Genomic DNA, 18,112 nt, shown 5'->3' with positions numbered 1-18,112 from the left:
AGTCAGCTGAGAGGCACTTGAATGGCCAGAGAGCATATGGAAGAAGAAATGTGAGAGCAGCAGGAAGGACATGGATCCAGCTTGTCTAGTGAAGAGATGTAGTCAAACATGGCTATTTCAACAGAAGAAGAAATACGGAATGGAAAAGGGAGATTAAATAGTAGAATGAGTATTGGTTATACAAGTAGAGTGGGAACCACCGTTTCTGGTGGGAAAATATTGCTATTTCTTAAAAGTACTCAAATGACCCACATAATAAAGATTCGTTTGTATATTATCAGATAAACACGTATTAAAACCTGGGCCCCTATCCAGGCTGACATCAGTTGTGTGCCCATGAACAGGCAGTGCCACTTGTGCCCTGAGGTGCCCAGCTGGGATTGGATCTCTCCAAGAGCACCTGAGGGAGAGCAGAGCACCCTGAGAGCTGCAGGTCCCTGACAGACCCGCAGGGCTCCTGTCCCATAAACATCTGCTCTGCTCCAGTCTGAAACAGGGCCCAGCATGGTGCTGGGATCATCAGAGAGCTGAGGTGTGTGCTGGAATTCAATGCCCTCCCCATTCCACAGCAGCCCTGCATTTCCCTCCTGCAGCCTTGGTCTCCTGCACAGCCATGGAGGCTCTTTGGGCTCTGGACTGTTGCTGCAGCCCCCAAGGGCAGCTGAGCTCTGCCTTTGGCACAGTCAGGCCTGGCCAGTGCAGGTGATGCTCAGCAATTGCTTGTGTGTGCCTGGCCTTGCTGTCAGCCCCGGCAGCGGCTGCGTGGCCCCTTTGTGGCCCTGTGCAGGCCCAGCCATGGTGGCCCAGCCCCTGTGCAGGCCCAGCCCAGGCCAGGAGCATTGCGGCTGGGAACGGCCCCTGTGCTGTGGTGCCCACAGCAGCCTTGGGGCTCTGTGCCCCATGGCCTCCCTGCTGGGCAGCCTCTGTCAGCTCCTGCAGAGCCCCTGGCACCTGTGGGGCTGCACAGACAGCCCTGCCCCGGGCTCTGCCAACCTCTGGGCCAACAGAGAGGCAACCAGGGCTGGCCATGGCTGTCAACAGGCCCTGAGCCGTGCAGGAGGATGGAGCTGGGCCACAGCCAAACTCAGCCCAGGCCAAAGCTGGGCTCAGCAGCCAGGGCTGCCAAGGGCTGGGCACAGAGGCTGGCACTGACAAATGTCCTGGGCCCTCTCCCTGCTCTGTCCATGCCACCCAGGGCTCAGAACAACCTTCTCTATGGGCCACTTGCCTGTTTGCAATGCCTTGCACAGGCGCTGGCCCTGCCCCACAAGGCCTGGCCTGAGTCCTGCCCCTGCACGCTCAGCCAGGCTGAGATGGACACTGACAGTTTTTGGGCCAGGCTCTCTGAGCCCGGCCCAGCTCCCTGCAAGCTCTGCCGGCTGCCCTGAGCTCTGGGCAGCACCAAGGGCCTCTCCCCAGACCAGCCCAGCTGGCTCTGGCCCCACAGCTCTGCTCAGGCCAGGCTGCTCTGGGCGCTGGCCCCACGGCCTCAGCCCCTGCCAAGGGCACAGCAGCAGCTGCAGCTGCCGCAGGACTCAGCCCCAGCCATGGGGGAAGGTGCTTGACCAAGGCCAAAGGAGGCTCCCTGGCTGCCCTGCTCCTTTCTGCCTGAGGTGCTGAGAGCTCTGAAGCCCCTGCTGCCATCCCATCTGCCCAGGGCAGCACAAGAGCCATGACCTTGGTGCCCTCAAGAGCTGCTCCTGCTCCGGGCCCAGGGCCCATGCCAAAGCTGGGGCAGCCACAAAGCTGTGCCCATTTCTGTCCATTGCTGCTCGGATGGGGATGGATCCTCAGACACTTGGAGGTTGCTGATGCACTTTATTACTCCAGATGTCTCTTCTTTCTTCAGCTGTTTCGTTCAGGAATTCAATGGAAAAGGCTCAGAAACAATAGTTCAAAACCATCAAACAAGAAAAGCCAATGGGAATAATTGAAGCTTCAAATTCTTCTGTCATTAATTAGACAAATTTCAAAAGTATATTCAAAGTGAATCTGCTATATTAAAAAAAAAAAAAAAGCAGAGGAAATTGTTTTGACAGTTATTCTTTCCTGTTCATAGACTGCTATCAGCAATGTCCAGCTGATAGTGACCCCCAGTACTTTCTAATGCAGTCTGAACAGATATGAAGATAAAGACCTTTTATGGCTGACAATCAATAATACTTTGTCCCCACTCCCTCCCCATCATTTCCCTCATCCAACCCCTAGCCCTCCTATGGATCAGGAATGGTGTGGCCAGCAGGACCAGAGCAGTGATTCTTCCCCTGTGCTCAGCACTGGTTGGGCAGCACCTCAAGTGCTGTGTCCAGTTCTGGGCCCTCAATTTAGGAAGGACATGGAGGGCCTGGAGCGTGTCCAGAGAGAGCCAACAAGGCTGGTGAGGGGTCTGGAGCACAAGTGATGTGAGGAGCAGCTGAGGGAGCTGGAGTTGTTTATCCTGGAGAAGAGGAGGCTCAGGGGAGACCTCATCACTCTACACAACCCCCAGACAGGAGGGTGCAGCCAGGTGGGGGTCAGACTCTTTTCCCAGGGAACAGTGACAGGACAAGAGAACACAGCCTTCAGCTGCATGAGGGGATGTTTAGCTGGACATTAGGAAATAATCTCCTCAAAAAGAGTGATTTGGCACTGGAATGGGCTGTCCAGAGAGATGTGTGAGTCACTGTCCCTGGAAGTGTTTAAGGAAAGACTGGATGTGGCACTGAGTGCCATAGTCTGGGTGATAGGGTGGTGTTGGGTCCCAGGTTGGACTTGATGCTCTCCAAGGTCTTTCCCAGTATGGTTGTTTCTCTGATGATTGTGACACTGCAGGGCCCTGGAGAAGCAAGGGGCCATTGTGACACTGCGGGGCCTGGTGGCACTAAGAGGATCGTGGTGACACTGTGTACGACATGGCAGCAAAGAGCCAAGAGGCCATTGTGACACTGTGGGGTTGGATGGAAGCAAGGAGTCCATAGTGACAGTCTGGGTCCTGGAGGAGCCACAGAGGCCACTGTGACCCTGCAGGGACTTGTGGAGCCAAGGGGCCATTGTGCCACTGCAGAACCAAGGAGACCCTTGGGAGAGCCTGGGGACAATGGAATGAAGGGGCCATTGCTCCATTGCAAGGACTCAGGGAACTGAGGGAACAATTGTGACACTGTGGCGCCCCATGTGTGAGAGTCTGTCCCAATTTTCCCTCATCTGCCTCACGATCGTCCTTGAGAGACCACTGAAGAGAAGACACCCCCTGTCTATATCTGGCTCTGAAGGAGAAAAGTCACACGCCACAGGCTCCGAGATCTGAAAGCTCAGTGTTAAGCTATTGTTTTCACAAGTGTGTTTGCTGTATGCTAAGAAGAGGGCACCATGCCCCGTTTGCAACAATAGCAGCTCTGGAAGCTGTCCCACCTCTCAGCCTGGCTGGACTTCTCCTGAGTTCCAGGTGGTCTCCCACCAAAGACCCTCACCTCTTTTACAACCACCGTGACAGACAGACGGAGATGTGAGAAGCTTTCCATCAAGGACTGAGACATGAAACTCCTAAAAAGGCTCCTCTGCTCCTTCCAAGGACTGGGACTGAAACCCCCAGCCCGGGGGAGGTGTGTGGGGAGGCAAGCTGACTGAAGCGAGATGTTTGCCTGCAGATTGTGACCACTGGACCGAGAATACAATGGCTCTCATTTACTGCTGAGAACATAACTAGCTGTTACATCTATCAAGATCATTTACTGCTGAGAACATGGACTACCTGTTACATCTGTTCCCTCTTGTATCTGTTCCCCCCCACCCCCACACACACAATTTTCAGTAATAAAAGCCTCTGAGTTAGCTAGAGCCTTCAAGATCTCCCCAGCGTAGCAGGCGGACCCTCGGCTGGACTGGACCAAAGGACTTCGTCTCTGCGTTGGTTGCTATATCCCCTCTCCTTCTCTCTCTCTCTCCTCTCTCTTTCTCTATCTTTTTCTCTCCCTTAATCCCTCTATTGCATTTTTGCTGTGGTTATTTCCATTAAACTGCATTTGATTTGATCATCACTGCAAACCCCCTTGTACCGTGTTGGTGTTTTGCACTCTGAGATCATTCCTACGAACCATCAGGTCATCTGTCCACTAGGACGGACCCTGACACCATGGAACCAAGGGTCCCTGGAGACACTGCAGGATCTTGTGTCACCAGGGCTCCATTGGGACACTGCAGCACCAAGGAATTAATTGTGGCACTCTGAGGCCTCAGGGAACCAACAGGCCACTGTGACCCTGCAGGGCCTTTAAGAACGATGCAGAGCATTGTGACATAGCAGGACCTGATGCCAGGATTGGGCCATTATGACACTGCAGGGCCCCATGGAACCAAGGGTCCAGGGCTGCTCCTCAGGGACTCCTGAAATGAAGGAAACATGTTTGACCTCATGGTGGCCCTTGGGACCAAGAAGCCATCGTGACACTGGGTAAGGAAGGAGAGCATTTCTGCACTGACAGACCTCATGGAACCAATGATCCATTATAACACTGCAGGGCCCAAGGATCCACGGGATTTTGTGACACCGAAGGGGCCCCATGGAACGAAAGGGACATTGTGATACTGAGAGGTCTCATGGAATCATGAAGACCATTGCGACACTCTGGGGCCTCATGGAACCCTCATGACACCAAGTTGGCTGGGAGTTTTAATCTGCTGGATGGTAGGAGGGCTCTGCACAGGGCCCTGGACAGGCTGCATCCAGGGCCCAAATACAACAAGGTGAGGTTTAACAAGACCAAGTGCCAGGTTCTGCACTTTGGCCACAACAACCCCTGCAGTGCGACAGGCTGGGGACAGAGTGGCTGGACAGCAGCCAGGCAGAAATGGACCTGCAGGGACTGATGGACAGCAGGCTGGACATGAGCCAGCAGCATGCCCAGGTGGGCAAGAAGGGCCAATGGCTCCTGGCCTGGATCAGGAATGGTGTGGCCAGCAGGAGCAGGGCAGTGATTCTTCCCCTGGGCTCAGCACTGGTTGGGCAGTGCTGTGTCCAGTTCTGGGCCTCCCAATTCAGGAAGGACATGGAGGGGCTGGAGCATGTCAAGAGAAGGGCAACAAGGCTGAGGAGTGGTCTGGAACATAAGTGGTGTGAGGAGTGGCTGAGAGAGCTGGGGTGGTTTATCCTGGAGAAGAGGAGGCTCAGGGGAGACAAGGCAGTCTCCGGGCACAGGTTGGACTTGATGATCCCCAAAGACTTTTCCAGCCTTGCTGATTCTAGGATTCTCTAAAACCACTCTTGGAGCAGTTGCAGAACGAGCCCTGGGCTTCCTCTTCAGAAGCTCCAGCAGCCCAGGTCCCTCAGCTTCTCCTGCCAGCCCCAAAGCCCATCCTGTCAGTCCTGCAGAGCCTCTGCAGCTCCTCCTCGCTGCCCAGAACAGGGAGCCCCAGAGCCAGACACAGCAGCCCAGATGTGCCCCCCTGGCCTGGGGTGCCTCAGGCAAGGGAGCAGAACCAGGCACTGCAGGAGCCTGCAGACAATTCCTGCAGCACTTGTAGGATGATCCTGGTCCCCAAGGGATGTTCCCATGGTGCCAAGTCAGGAACTGCAATGGGGAGTGGGGCCAGAGAGGAAAGGGCAAACAGGGAGGGGCTGTTTGCAGGGCAGGGAACTGGGGAGGGAAATAGGAAGAAATTTAAAGCAGGCAAAGAGTAGAGAAAGCATAGGTGAAACCACGGAAATGCTCAGGGCAGTTTGGGGGTGGCTGCCAGGCAGCTCTGGCTCTGAGCAAACAGCATCTGCAGTGGGACAGGAAACTCCCAGCTGATGGGAACAAACTTTCTGGCTGACTGCACAGGCCAGGACAAAGCTGAGTGGTTTCCCTGGTGTCCCCCAGCCCTTGCCGGCCCCAGGGGCTGATGGCATTTGTGCTCCCCCAGGTTCATGTCCCCACAGCAACAGCATGGGGGTGCTCCTGCCCGCTGTGTGCAATGCAAACAGGGGCTGCTGAGCCAGTGCTGCTATGTCTGTGCCTGCAAGGATGGGGCACCTGTGTGAGCTGGGGGAGAGGGCTGCAGAGGGGGGTTGTTGTGGGCAGCTCCATGAGGATGCTCTGGGACGCTGCCCTGGGCTGTGCAGCACACTGGGGATGGATCAGCCCCTGCTCTGCTGCTCCTTCCCCTCTGCCCCAGGGCCTTTGTAGAGCCCCAGCCATGCTGTTTTCCCCCAGCCTGCCCACGGCCAGCCTGGGGCGGCTCACAGGGCTTTTCTGTGCTGAGCATTGGCCTGGCTGTGTTCTTGAGAGAGCCTGGGCAAAGAGCCTGGAGCCCCCAGGCCCTGGGCTGAGGTGTCAGCACTGCCCCAGCAGTGGCCATGGCCTGTCCCTGCTGCAGCCCCGGCACTGCCACCCCCAGGGCTGTGCCAGGCCCCGAGAGCACTCAGGCCCTACAGCAACACCAGGGCCACCAGGGCAGCGGGGCAGGGCCATGGCAGCAGCACTGGCAACACCAAGTGCTGCTGCTGCTGGGCACAGCTGCTGTACCAGCACTGACCTGCCCCCAGCTCTGCACACAGACATTGCTGCTGCAGCTTCAGAGAAGGGAACAAAAGGGCGTCTCTGCAGAAAGCTTTGCTTGGAGATTCTTTAGATCCTTTAAAGCCACTGAGAGTGCAGCCCCTCATTGACACAGTCTGTGGGCACAGGGAAGGTGGAGACAAACAAAATGAGAGATGGCACAAAGAATGACATTTCTTTGTGGACCATATGATAAAACTAATATAAAGGGGGAAAAAAAGCCTCTATCAAGCCATCAATAACATTACTTTTATTTCACGTCATTTGTAGAATTTGGCCAGCCCTTTAATGTCTCTGAAACTATCCAGTCATCAGTCTTCTCACTGCAGCCTTGAGCTCCTGGTTCCTCAGGCTATAGATGAGGGGGTTCAGGGCTGCAGGCACCACTGAGTACAGAACTGACAGGGCCAGATCCAGGGATGGGGAGGACATGGAGGAGGGCTTCATGTAGGCAAATATGGCTGTGCTGATAAACACGGATACCACAGCAAGGTGAGGGAGGCAGGTGGAAAAAGCTTTGTGCCGTCCCTGCTCAGAGGGTATCCTCAGCACAGCCCTGAAGATCTGCACATAGGAGAAAACAATGAACACAAAACAGCAAAGTGCTAAACAGCAAGTAACAACAAGATAACCAAGTTCCCTGTGGGAGTTAGAGTGTGAGCAAGAGACCTTGAGGATTGGGGGCACGTCACAGAAGAACTGGTCCAGGGCATTGCCATGGCACAGGGGCAGGGAAAATGTATTGGCTGTGTGCAGCAGAGCATTGAGAAAGCCACTGGCCCAGGCAGCTGCTGCCATGTGGGCACAAGCTCTGCTGCCCAGGAGGGTCCCGTAGTGCAGGGGTTTGCAGATGGACACGTAGCGGTCATAGCACATGATGGTCAGGAGGAAATACTCTGCTGAGATGAAGAACAGAAAGAAGAAGAGCTGAGCAGCACATCCTGTGTGGGAGATGTCCCTGGTGTCCCAGAGGGAATTGTGCATGGCTTTGGGGACAGTGGTGCAGAGTGAGCCCAGGTCGCTGAGGGCCAGGTTGAGCAGGAAGAAGAACATGGGCCTATGCAGGTGGTGGCTGCAGGCTATGGCGCTGATGATGAGGCTGTTGCCCAGGAGGGCAGCCAGGGAGATGCCCAGCAAGAGGCAGAAGTGCAGGAGCTGCAGCTGCCGCGTGTCTGCCAATGCCAGCAGGAGGAAGTGCCTGATGGAGCTGCTGTTGGACATTTGCTGGTGCCTTGGCATTTGGATCTGTAAAAAAAGTAATCATGGAATATTTTTGCTTGGAGAGGACCTTAAATATCCCAGCACAGCTTGGGGGCACATTCCACACACTCCCTACCCAGGGCTCTACAGCCTGGAGCTGTCCCTGCCAGCAGCTGCTTCCCTGTGCCCTGGGCTGGGCCCTGCCAGTGCTGCCAGAGCTCAGCCCAATCCTGGGGGCTCATCTCTGTCCTGCAGACCCCTCCCAGCTCTGGCACTGTCCAGGGGCAGCTCTGGACCTGCAGGCTCTGATGGCAACGTCAAAGCAACCCTGAGGAGGCTGGATAAACAAGACAAGATGCAGCTTCTAAGGGGCCCTGTGCTGATTTCTGTCACTGCCTGGTTTAGCAACATCTGAGAAATTTTTTTTTTCTCATCCTGGACTGCCAGATGAATATCTGTTTGCAATTTCCCATCAAGACAACCCAGAGCAGTACTTTAAAAAAGCAGGATTTTCCCTTTTATGCAGTCCCTGCCTCGCTCCGCTCCCTGCATAATCTACTTGGAAATGTTCTGCAGTTAAGTGTTATGCTGGGAGCAATCCTGAACAATGCAGCATCCTCACGACACCATTAGAGCCCTCCCAAGCCTTACCAGCTGTCTCTTTTCACCCAGATCTTGTCCCCCAGTGCTGGGAGCAGCTGCCAGGGCTGACTGAGAGCTGTCCCTGGCAGGCAGCAGAGTCCCTGCCCCAGCACAGTGTCCTGGGCTGCAGGACCCTGCTCTGCAGGACAGCCCTGGGCACCCCTGGCTGCTCTGCACAAGAGACAATCAGAGAATGTACTCACAGGGTCTGTAGGCATTGGGATGTTCCAGCTTGAGGAGATGGCTGCAGGAGCTGCAGCTGCATTGTCCTGCAGCCAGAGGCTCCTGTTCCAAGGGCTGGCAGTGATTCTGCCCCAGGCACTTCTCAGCACCTTCCCAGCCCTGACTGATTGAAGCTCTCTGTGCCTCTGTGCTGTGCCCAAGGTGGCTGCAGGCAGTGCCCCAGCCCTGCTGGGCTGGCAGAAGAGCTGCTCATCAAGAGAAATGTGCTTTTGAAGCTTTGCTTGGTTACCAGGAGCTGCCTCTGTGCTACAAGCCCAGTCCAGCTCATCAGCACAGACACAGCACCAGGACTTTAATGAGCCTCTGGGGCTTTGTGCCCAGGTCCTGAACATCAGTCCCTGAGAGGGAGCTGAAGAAACCTCTCCAGAACTCCAAGCCAGAATCCAGCTCCAAAGTTTCTTGGACTTTTAATGGGTCCCAGAGAGGGACATGACTTAGCAAGTGTCCCCAGGCCCCAGACAGAGCAGAGAACTGAAGACAGTGCTGACAGGTGGGGGCAAAGAGAAGCCAAGTCTTGGTGCCCTGGGCCACAGCAGGGTCTGTGCCACCAAGGGCTGGGAGGAGACACCTTGTCCTGGGGCCCTGGGGCCTCCTGGCACAGCCCCAGCCAGGCTGGGCACTGTCAGCCCCTTGTCCTGCCCTCAGCATCCCCCCCTAGCCCACCTCCCAGTGGCCTCAAGGATCTGCTGGAAGGAGTCCCTTGGGAGCCTTGCTCAGGAATGGCTCTGGGGGCTCCTTAATGCTCCCTGCAGGGACTGCAGGTTTTTCCCAGGACTTTGGGTTTGGCTTTTGCCTTGGAGTCTCTGAGAGTTTTGTGCAATCATGGCCTCCAATTATCTGCTATAATTAGTCCCTGGAGAGGCTTTGTCAGTAACAACACTCAGTGGGGCTCATTAATGCTTCAAGGTACTTCAGTTATTTTAAGGTACTTGGTATTTCCCTTTTGATCCAGACTCTGTGATAGTTTTGTGCAATCATGGCCCCAATTATCTGCTTTAATGAGTCCCTTGAGAGCTTTGTACTGACACTCAGTGAGGCTTATTAATACCTTGAGATACTCAAGGTTTTTAAGGTACTTTATGGATTTAAGAATACTTTAGGTACTTTTAAGAATTTTCCTTCCCACACTGAGTCTCTGAGAGGTTTTTGTGCCATCCTGGCCTCCAATTCTCTCCTCCAAGGAGTCCATGAGGAGCCTGTGTTGAGTATCTTCCCCCGTTCTGTTTTACAACAAAGATGGAACTGAAAGAATTTGTAAGACTTTCTAAGAGCATCCAAACAAACAAGGGACAATTAACAATACAACAACTAAGACCCTGTTTTAGCTAGACATCATTCAACCCTCTAATTCCTAGGATTGGAAGTGTTTATTGAACCAGTCTTTTTTTTCCATGTGAAGCTTCTTGAAGCTTTTTTCCTTCAGTATCTGAGTGCTCTTGTGAATTGACTCGCTGTGGCTGGAGAAGTTCATGCAACACATGCCCTCAGAGTCTACACTGAGCCATGACCATGTCTCCAGAGTAAAAGCTCTATCGCTGTTCTGCACGGTGGCATTTCTGATGGTCTCTATGTCTCAGAGCAGGCCACTCAATGTGAGGGAGGTTGCATTGGTTTGCTTACTTAACAGGCACCCAAGATGGTCTAATTGTCCTAAAGCTTTAGTTCGGCCATGCAAGGTAGTCCAAATTGGGGGTGCTACCATCCGATACCTGATATCTTTTTGATATCATCCAATACTTCTCAGGGGATGCCTGCTGCTTGATCATCTGTTAGACTGTGTTGTCCTTCTCCACCTAGATGGTCGATTGTCAATTCCACCCTTGCCTCATTATTAGCACAGTCTGCTATTAATTGATTTAGTAAATACTTCCATCCCCCTTCCCACAGGGTGTATTCTGTAGGTGACAACAACATGGTCATAATATATTTTAAATCATAGGGAGTTAAGACATGTGCTGTAAACATGGCCCTCATTAGGCCATTAAAAGAAGCTAAGTCTCTCCTATGGTCTTCAGCTGCCCTACACAGATCATTTGATTTCCCTGTAAACCAATGGCTGATACCTGTGATTCTGCCCCCTTCTTTCATAATATATAGGGGCCACGAGGAGTTTCGAGACTATCTGCCAGTCTCCTTCCTTAACTGCCTTTTTCTGGATCCTTTTCTAAGGATCTCCTGGGGTTCAGGGGCAAGGTGGCTCTGTGGAATCCAAGCTGTCTTCTGAGGAGGAAGAATAACTTGGAGCAGAAACATTCAGATGAGAAACATTGTGACTGTTGGGCTTAATATCTTTGATCATGGGATTATATTGTTGCTGGAGGGTAAGGCAAAGGGTACTGCCATTTTGTCAGGTGTTTGGGAGGAAGGGCCTTGATTTATGATGGTGGACTTCCAGGGTGGAGTTCTGGAGGCATGGCCCAGGGTGGAGGTGGAATGATTGACAGTGGGGCATGACCCACAGTTGTGGGGGTGTAGTCTGGAGGTTCATTCAGGGCGGAACAGAAGGTTGTGGTAGCAGGAAGTGGAGAAGCCAAGATGGAGGGTGGATGGTCAGTCTCCTGAGTCACATTCAGGTTTCTTCCATCTTGAGTCTCCAAGGCATGATGCTCCAAGACCACGTGGCCATTGCCATCTTGGACCATTGTGGAAGGTCTGAGAAAGGCAGGTTTGAGGGGAGGTCTCGAGTTAGGAGTGACCAATGGATCAAGATTTTGAGACAGTTGTTGCTGGTGAAGGGTCTCAAGGATCAGTGTGTGTCTGACCAGGAATAAGCAAAGCAGGCTCCTGCTTAGAAATAAAGAAAACTTTATTAACTAAACTACAAGAAAAGAGGAAAAAAAATCCATAAGGGAAAAAATTAAAACCTTACAAAAGCATTTTCCTCCTCCCCCCCCACCAAATTTCCCAATGCAATACATTCCCCGAAATCACCAACTCTCACTCTGGCACCACCCTTTAGAATACTCAATCTTCAGTTCATGAAGAGGAGAGGAGTCCTTCTTGCACCATAGGCTTCCCCTGGAAACACGCTGAAACCTCGTGTGCTTCCATGTCACTCAGCACCACTGGAAAGTCCTTTGCCATCGTGACACCTTTCCTTCCATGCTCAGTGCTCTCACCACTGTGCATGGAGCAGACCTTGTTCTAGGGTTGTCTTTCCAGGATGCCTTGTCTCACTCCAAAAAAGGCACATTCTCTCCTTCGGGACATCTGTGCCCCCCAAGTTTTCACCTCCTGGGACCGAGGGGTAACCACACTGAACCCTCCTGGTTCTGAGGCACTGCCTCCCCCTAAATGCAGTCTCTGTGTCACAGGAAAAACAATGGTTCAGTCTATGGCCACACAAAAAAAGTCCAGCCAGAAGGCCACTCCGTCATCTCTCCCCCCACTCAAGAGTCTTCTCCACTTCCCTCGTGGCCTATCCCTTGTTATCTCATCTCTTATCTCTCTTCTTATTCAGCTCCAGGAGGATCAGCATTTGCAAGGTTTCTGTCATGCAAGAAAAGGGTTAAAAATTTCAGTCTCTGCATGTCTGAGAGCTCTGGAACTCCCACGTTGCCCTGCCGGGCACCTTCTCGCTTGCACTCCCCCCTCTTCTCCTTCTCAGCTGGCCGCTATCAAATTCAGACGCTGGCTCTCGCTCTCTCTCTCCTGGGGGGGGGATGGCTGCCCGATGGCTGTCTCTTAGGGCTCCTCCACGCTTCCATCCTCAAGGGCCTCCTCACCTCCCATCTCTGTCCAGGCCCAGGCCTACCGCAGGCTGCCCCTCCCCTGCCCAGCAGCAGCAGCTGAAGAGGGGAGGGAGATCCGACCTCTTTCTCTTGAAGTCCCAAGAGAGCTTCCTGGGGCAGCAGCTCTGGTTTTTACCCCCTGTGTGTTCTCAGAGGTGTGTCCGAACGTCAGTGGCTACATCAGGTGCCAATATTTAAATCTGAGCACCCATTGGTTTGACTACAGCATCCCAGAATTCCCATTTTCTGGTCAAACCAGCACACCCACTCACTCTTTCTGTGAAGAACTTCTTCCGATTGTCCAGCCTAACCCTCCCCTGGTGCAGCTTAAGGCTGTGTCTTCTTGTCCTGCTCTCCAGCAGATCCACACTCACACCCAGCTTGGTGCCATCTGCAATTTGTGAATGGTGGACTCGATCCCCTCACCCAGATCATCAGCGAAGATATTAAACAGGACTGGGCCCAACATGGATCCCTGTGGGACACCACCAGTGCCTGGACACCAGCTGGGTGCAGCACCATCCCCACCACTCTCTGGGCCCAGCCTCCAGCCAGCACTTAAATCTCCCAGCAAGGAGGGAACCTGCCAAAGCCATGGACTGCAGCTTTTCCAGGGAATCCTGTCAGAGACAGAGTCAAAGGCTCTGCTAGAGTCTGGGCACACAACATCCAAGCCTTTCCTGCGTCCACAGGTGGGTCACCTGGTCATAAAAGGAGACCAGATTGGTCAGGCAGGACCTGCCACCCCTAAATCCACGTTGGCTGTCTCTGATCCTTCAGCCATCCTGTGGGTGCCCTGTGATGGCACTCAGGGTGATCTGTTCCATAACCTTTGCGGACACCCAGGTCAGGCTGACAGGCCTGGAGTTCCCCAGATCCTCCTCCCAGCCCTTCTCGGGGATGGGCTCACACTGGCACCTCCAGTGCTCTGGGACCTCCCTGCTGAGCCAGTACTGATGGTAAATGATGGAGAGTAGCTTAGGAGCTCATCCACCAGCTCCCTCATCCCCTTAGGATGGATCCCATCTGATCCCACATCCCTGTGCCCGTCTGAGTGGCTCAGCAGGTCACCAACTGCTGCTTCCTCCTGGATTACAGGGAGCTGTTCTGCTCCCTGTGCCCATCTGCCAGCTCAGGAGAACAACTGTCCTGAGGACAACCTGTCCTAATATTGAAAATTGAGACAAAAATGGTATTAAGTAGCTCAGCCTTTTCCTTGTCTTTAGTTTCTATATCCTCCACTGCATCCAATAAAGAGTAGACGTACTCTTCCCTCCTTTTGCTATACGCTTTTTGAAAAAAACATTTCTTTTTTTACAGAATGGGCCAGGTTAAGTTCTGATTGAGGTTTCACCTCTCTAATTTTCTTTCGCATAACCTAAGGACATCCTTAAACACTTTCTGAGTTGCCAGTCCTTTCCCTCCTGAGTTCCCACAAAATCTCCATGGGCAGCCAGGCCAGTCATTTTCGTCTCTAGCTCATCTCTTGCAACACTGGGACAGGCTGCTCCTTCCCCTTTAAGATTACTTTCTTGAAGCATGTCCATCCTTCCTGGACTCCTTTGTTTTTAAGGGCTGTTTCCCTTCAAAAAATCAGGACCCAAAATCAGCCCCACATCTGCCACCAGCCCTTCTCTGTTTGTGAACAGCAGAAGACAGAGCTTGCCTTGGCAGTGGGAGTGTTACCAAAAATTTGGTAAAACAGAAAACTCTTTAACCCCAGTGTAGCATTAAGAAGCAGCATTCTTTATTCAGCTGTATGCATGGGGGATAGCTCCTCCCAAAGCCATGCATGCTGAGTGCAGGAAAGTTTCTGTTTATTTTCTGTATTTTGCACACATATTCATTGATTTTCCCTGACTAAACACACATATGATGATCATTTCCCCAAAATCATTAACATATTTCCCCTCCCCTTTACCCATGTGTTCTTCTGTCCTGGGGGTCTCTGTGATGGTCCCTGGTGGTCATGGACCCCAATGTTCCAGTGGGCCTGGCTGAGCTGCCAGGACACTGAGGCTGGTGAACTTCCAGTTCCCTTCTCACACAATGGGCACTGTGTGGTTTCCATAGGCCTGGGATTTTGGAGAACAAGCTCCAGGTGTCGGCTCACCTGGTGTACACAATTGATCATCAGGAAACATGAGGTCACAGAGTGGGCTATGACATCACAGAGTGGGTTATGTGAGGTCATTGAGAACTATGACCTCATAGATTGCATCTGTGACATCACATGGCAGAGATCTGATATCACAGAGAAAGCTGTGACATCGCAGAGTTGGCTGTGACATCAGAGACCAACTGTGTGACATTAGAGAATGGGCTGTGACCTCACAGAGCAGGCTGTGACATCACAGAGGGGCTGTGTGACATTCCAGCAGGGCTGTGTCAGGTCACTGGGTTGGTCACTCTGCCCCAGCTCCCCCTCACAGTTTCTCCCAACAAGTCCAATGCTGTTCATGCCCAGCAGGGTCCCTGTCCCCTGGGATCCCCCTGGCCCACTTGGAGCCACAGCCTCCACCAAAGGATGTTCTCCAGGAGGAGCATCCTGATACAAGAACTTAATTGTGTTTATATATATTGCCACATTTGTCTAAAATTACTTTTAGTATGGAAATCACTTGTGAATGGTGGACTCATCAGACCCTGCTGGGACATTGCACATAGCTCAGGGAAGAGTGTGATTGTTATTAAATTGTGTCCTGTTCAACTGTGGTCTGTTGGCCATGAAGAGAAACTTTCTGTGCCTCAGAGTCCCACCAGTTCCTGACCCCCAAAGGACACAAACCTGATGAGTTGTGGTTCCCACTCCAGGGGTTGCACTTGGACTTCCCTCCACCCCAGAACAGCACTCCCTTGTCCCAGAGAGTCCCTGGCAATGCAGGGATGAAGGAAACAGGACAGGCTAGGGGGATAAGGGATTTGGGGTGGTTGTGAGCCCAGGGCAGGACCCGGCCCTTGGCCTTGGTGAACCTCATCCAATTGTCCTGGGCCCATGGCTCTAGCCTGGCCAGATTCCTCTGCAGAGCTTCCTGCCCTCCAGCACAGCCACACTGCCACCCAGCTTGGGCTCACCTGGGAACTGACTGTGGGTGCCCTCGATGACCTCATCTGGATCAGCAATAAAGAGATTTCACTGACCTGGCCCCAATTCTGAGCCCTGGGGACACCCCTGGATATGACTCCATTCCTCAGATGCTCTGAGTGCCAGGGGTTGGATGAGGGAAATGGTGGTGCAATAAATGAATAGGATTCATGCCAACAATGGTAACTGTATCGATATTTTAGAAAAGTAATAGAGGAAAAGAATATATAATTAGTGTCACAAAACAGATGTTTACAGATGTTCATGAGATTATAGGGTCCAGGATGTAGATTGAGATAAGTAGCATCCAAAAACGGAGTATGTCTTGGGATAATTAGAGAATCAACCTTGAAATAAACACAATTGAAATTATTTCAGGTGTCTATGAAATGAAAAGGTTTTCTTTTGGAATATAATGCTGGCTTCTACACGACTTGGGGTGCATCTGCAACATGAGGGGTTGTTCAAAGAATAGTGACGATGAGAAGAAGCCTTCATTGGATGTGACCACCAAAGAGCCAAAAGACCCCTTAGCAACAGTGGGAGCATGAACTGTGCAGTACAGTGACATAGATTTCAAGAATCAAAAAGAGGAAGAGATTTACAGGAAAATATTGATGAATCTGTATAAGCATACAGTATATAAACTTGTGTTTGGCTTCCTGTGCTTTTTGTACAGGAGGGTGAGAAAAACCCTCCCCATATCCTGATTGATCAGTTTTGCTTATGCTTTATCAGAACCACTGAGAATTTTTTTTGTATCTGTTAGACTTTATTTGACTGTAGTATTTTATATAAAATTGCTGCTCAGTTAAAATTGCTGCTAAATTCAACTTTGTTGTTTATTGAATTAGATGTGTAGAAATTCTTTCATAACAGTGGGAAAGAGGTAGGGACAAAGTGTTATTCATAGCAATAAAAGGTGTTGATTTTCATATCTATTCTGACAGCATTAGAAGGTGCTTGGGGTCAGTATCAAGTGGACATTGCTGATACCAATCTATAAAGAGGAAATAAGAACTTAACAAGACAAAACAATTCTCTCCTAATTGTTTTCAATACAGTATATTCACTTTGAATACACTTCTGAAATTTGCCTAATTAACCACAAAAGAATTTAGAACTTAAATGATTCTCAGGGGCTTTTCTTGGCATTTTGGGCAAATGTTTATGAGCCTTTGTCTGTGAATTCCTGAACTGAAGAGCTCAAGAGAGAAGAGGCCTCAGGAAGAGTAAAATTCAACATCAGCTTCCAAGTGGCTGAGGATCCATCCCCATCAGAGCAGCAATGGACAGAAATGGGCACAGCTTTGTGGCTGCCCCAGCTTTGGCATGGGCCCGGGGCCTGGAGCAGGAGCAGCTCTTGAGGGCCCCAAGGCTGCGGCTCTTGTGCTGCCCTGGGCAGGTGGGATGGCAGCAGGGGCTGCGGAGCTCTCAGCACCTCAGGCAGAGGGGAGCAGGGCAGCCAGGGAGCCTCCTTTGGCCTTGGTCAAGCACCTTCCCCCATGGCTGGGGCTGAGTCCTGCGGCAGCTGCAGCTGCTGCTGTGCCCTTGCCAGGGGCTGAGGCCATGGGGCAGTGCCCAGAGCAGCCTGGCCTGAGCAGAGCTGTGGGGCCAGAGCCAGCTGGGCTGGTCTGGGGAGAGGCCCTTGGTGCTGCCCAGAGCTCAGGGCAGCTGGCAGAGCTTGCAGGGAGCTGGGCTGGGCTCAGAGAGCCTGGCCCAGAAACCATCAGTGTCCATCTCAGTCTGGGTGAGCATGCAGGGGCCATCACAACCCCTGTGATGTCACACAGCCACCTGTGATTTCACAAAGGTCCTGTGTTGTCACACAGCCCCCGTGATATCACACAGCTCCTGTGATGTCACAGAGCCCCCAGTGGTGCCACACAGCTTTTTTTGCAATGTCACAAAGCCACCTGTGATGGCACAGCCCACTCTGGCATGTCACATAGCACCATTGTGATGTCACAGAGCCAAATCTGGGATGTCAGCCTGGAATGTCATGCAGTTGCACTGTGATGTCACAAAAGACTCTGTGATGTCAGAAAGCCACAATGTGATGTCAGAATTTGTTCTGTGATGTCACAACCTGCTCTGTGATGTTACACAGCCAGCCAGTGATGTCACAACCCATTCTCTCATTTCACAGAGCCACATTGCATGATGGCAGGATCTCCTGTATTACCTCACACCCTACTCTATGATGTCACAGAAACTGTATGATGTCAAAACTCCCTCAGTGATGTCACAAAACCCACTCTGTGATGTCATACTGTTATGAGTAGAAAAGTTGCCCATATTATTAAAAGGTTGCAGAGTTGACAGGTTGGGCCAGTTGCTGCCAGGATGGACTTTTAACTGTTTGTTGTTGTAATCACGGCTTGTTAATAGTTTTTCGTTAACTACCTGTTGTTGATGGTAGAGAATTCCCCTTTTTGTTGAGTGGCACCTTGCTGCTTCCTGGAGGATGGCACCCGGGATGGTGAAGAGGAGGGGACAACCAAGTTGGCATGCAAATGACATTGGGGTTTGCATGCAAATGAGGAAGCCCCTCACCAAACCCCTAAAAACAACCTACCAACATGGAATTGATGGATCAAAGTGATGTCTAGATGTGAAGAACAGAATCCAGTGTCCACTAAGACCCTATTTACCCCTTATCCTAACTTAAAAACATGTTGGCTGGAAAGAGGACC

General features: G+C 52.0%; 1 protein-coding gene across 1 annotated transcript; it reads right to left on the bottom strand.

The window, feature by feature from the left end:
* Positions 1-6,815: 6,815 nt before the first annotated feature.
* LOC134432883 (olfactory receptor 14J1-like) lies at positions 6,816-7,736 on the bottom strand. The gene has a single exon (XM_063181759.1). The coding sequence runs from the start codon at positions 7,734-7,736 to the stop codon at positions 6,816-6,818; it is 921 nt and encodes a 306-aa protein (XP_063037829.1).
* Positions 7,737-18,112: the final 10,376 nt, after the last annotated feature.

The sequence above is a fragment of the Melospiza melodia genome (assembly GCF_035770615.1).
Source record: "Melospiza melodia melodia isolate bMelMel2 chromosome 7 unlocalized genomic scaffold, bMelMel2.pri SUPER_7_unloc_1, whole genome shotgun sequence".
In the NCBI taxonomy this organism is placed as follows: domain Eukaryota; kingdom Metazoa; phylum Chordata; class Aves; order Passeriformes; family Passerellidae; genus Melospiza; species Melospiza melodia.
The sequence above is the reverse complement of the archived record's forward strand: the minus strand, read 5'-3'. Positions and strand labels throughout refer to the sequence as shown.

What these genes read in the sequence shown, in the direction of transcription:
- LOC134432883 (XM_063181759.1), bottom strand. Translation starts at nt 7,736, where the DNA reads ATGTCCAACAGCAGCTCCATCAGGCACTTCCTCCTGCTGGCATTGGCA.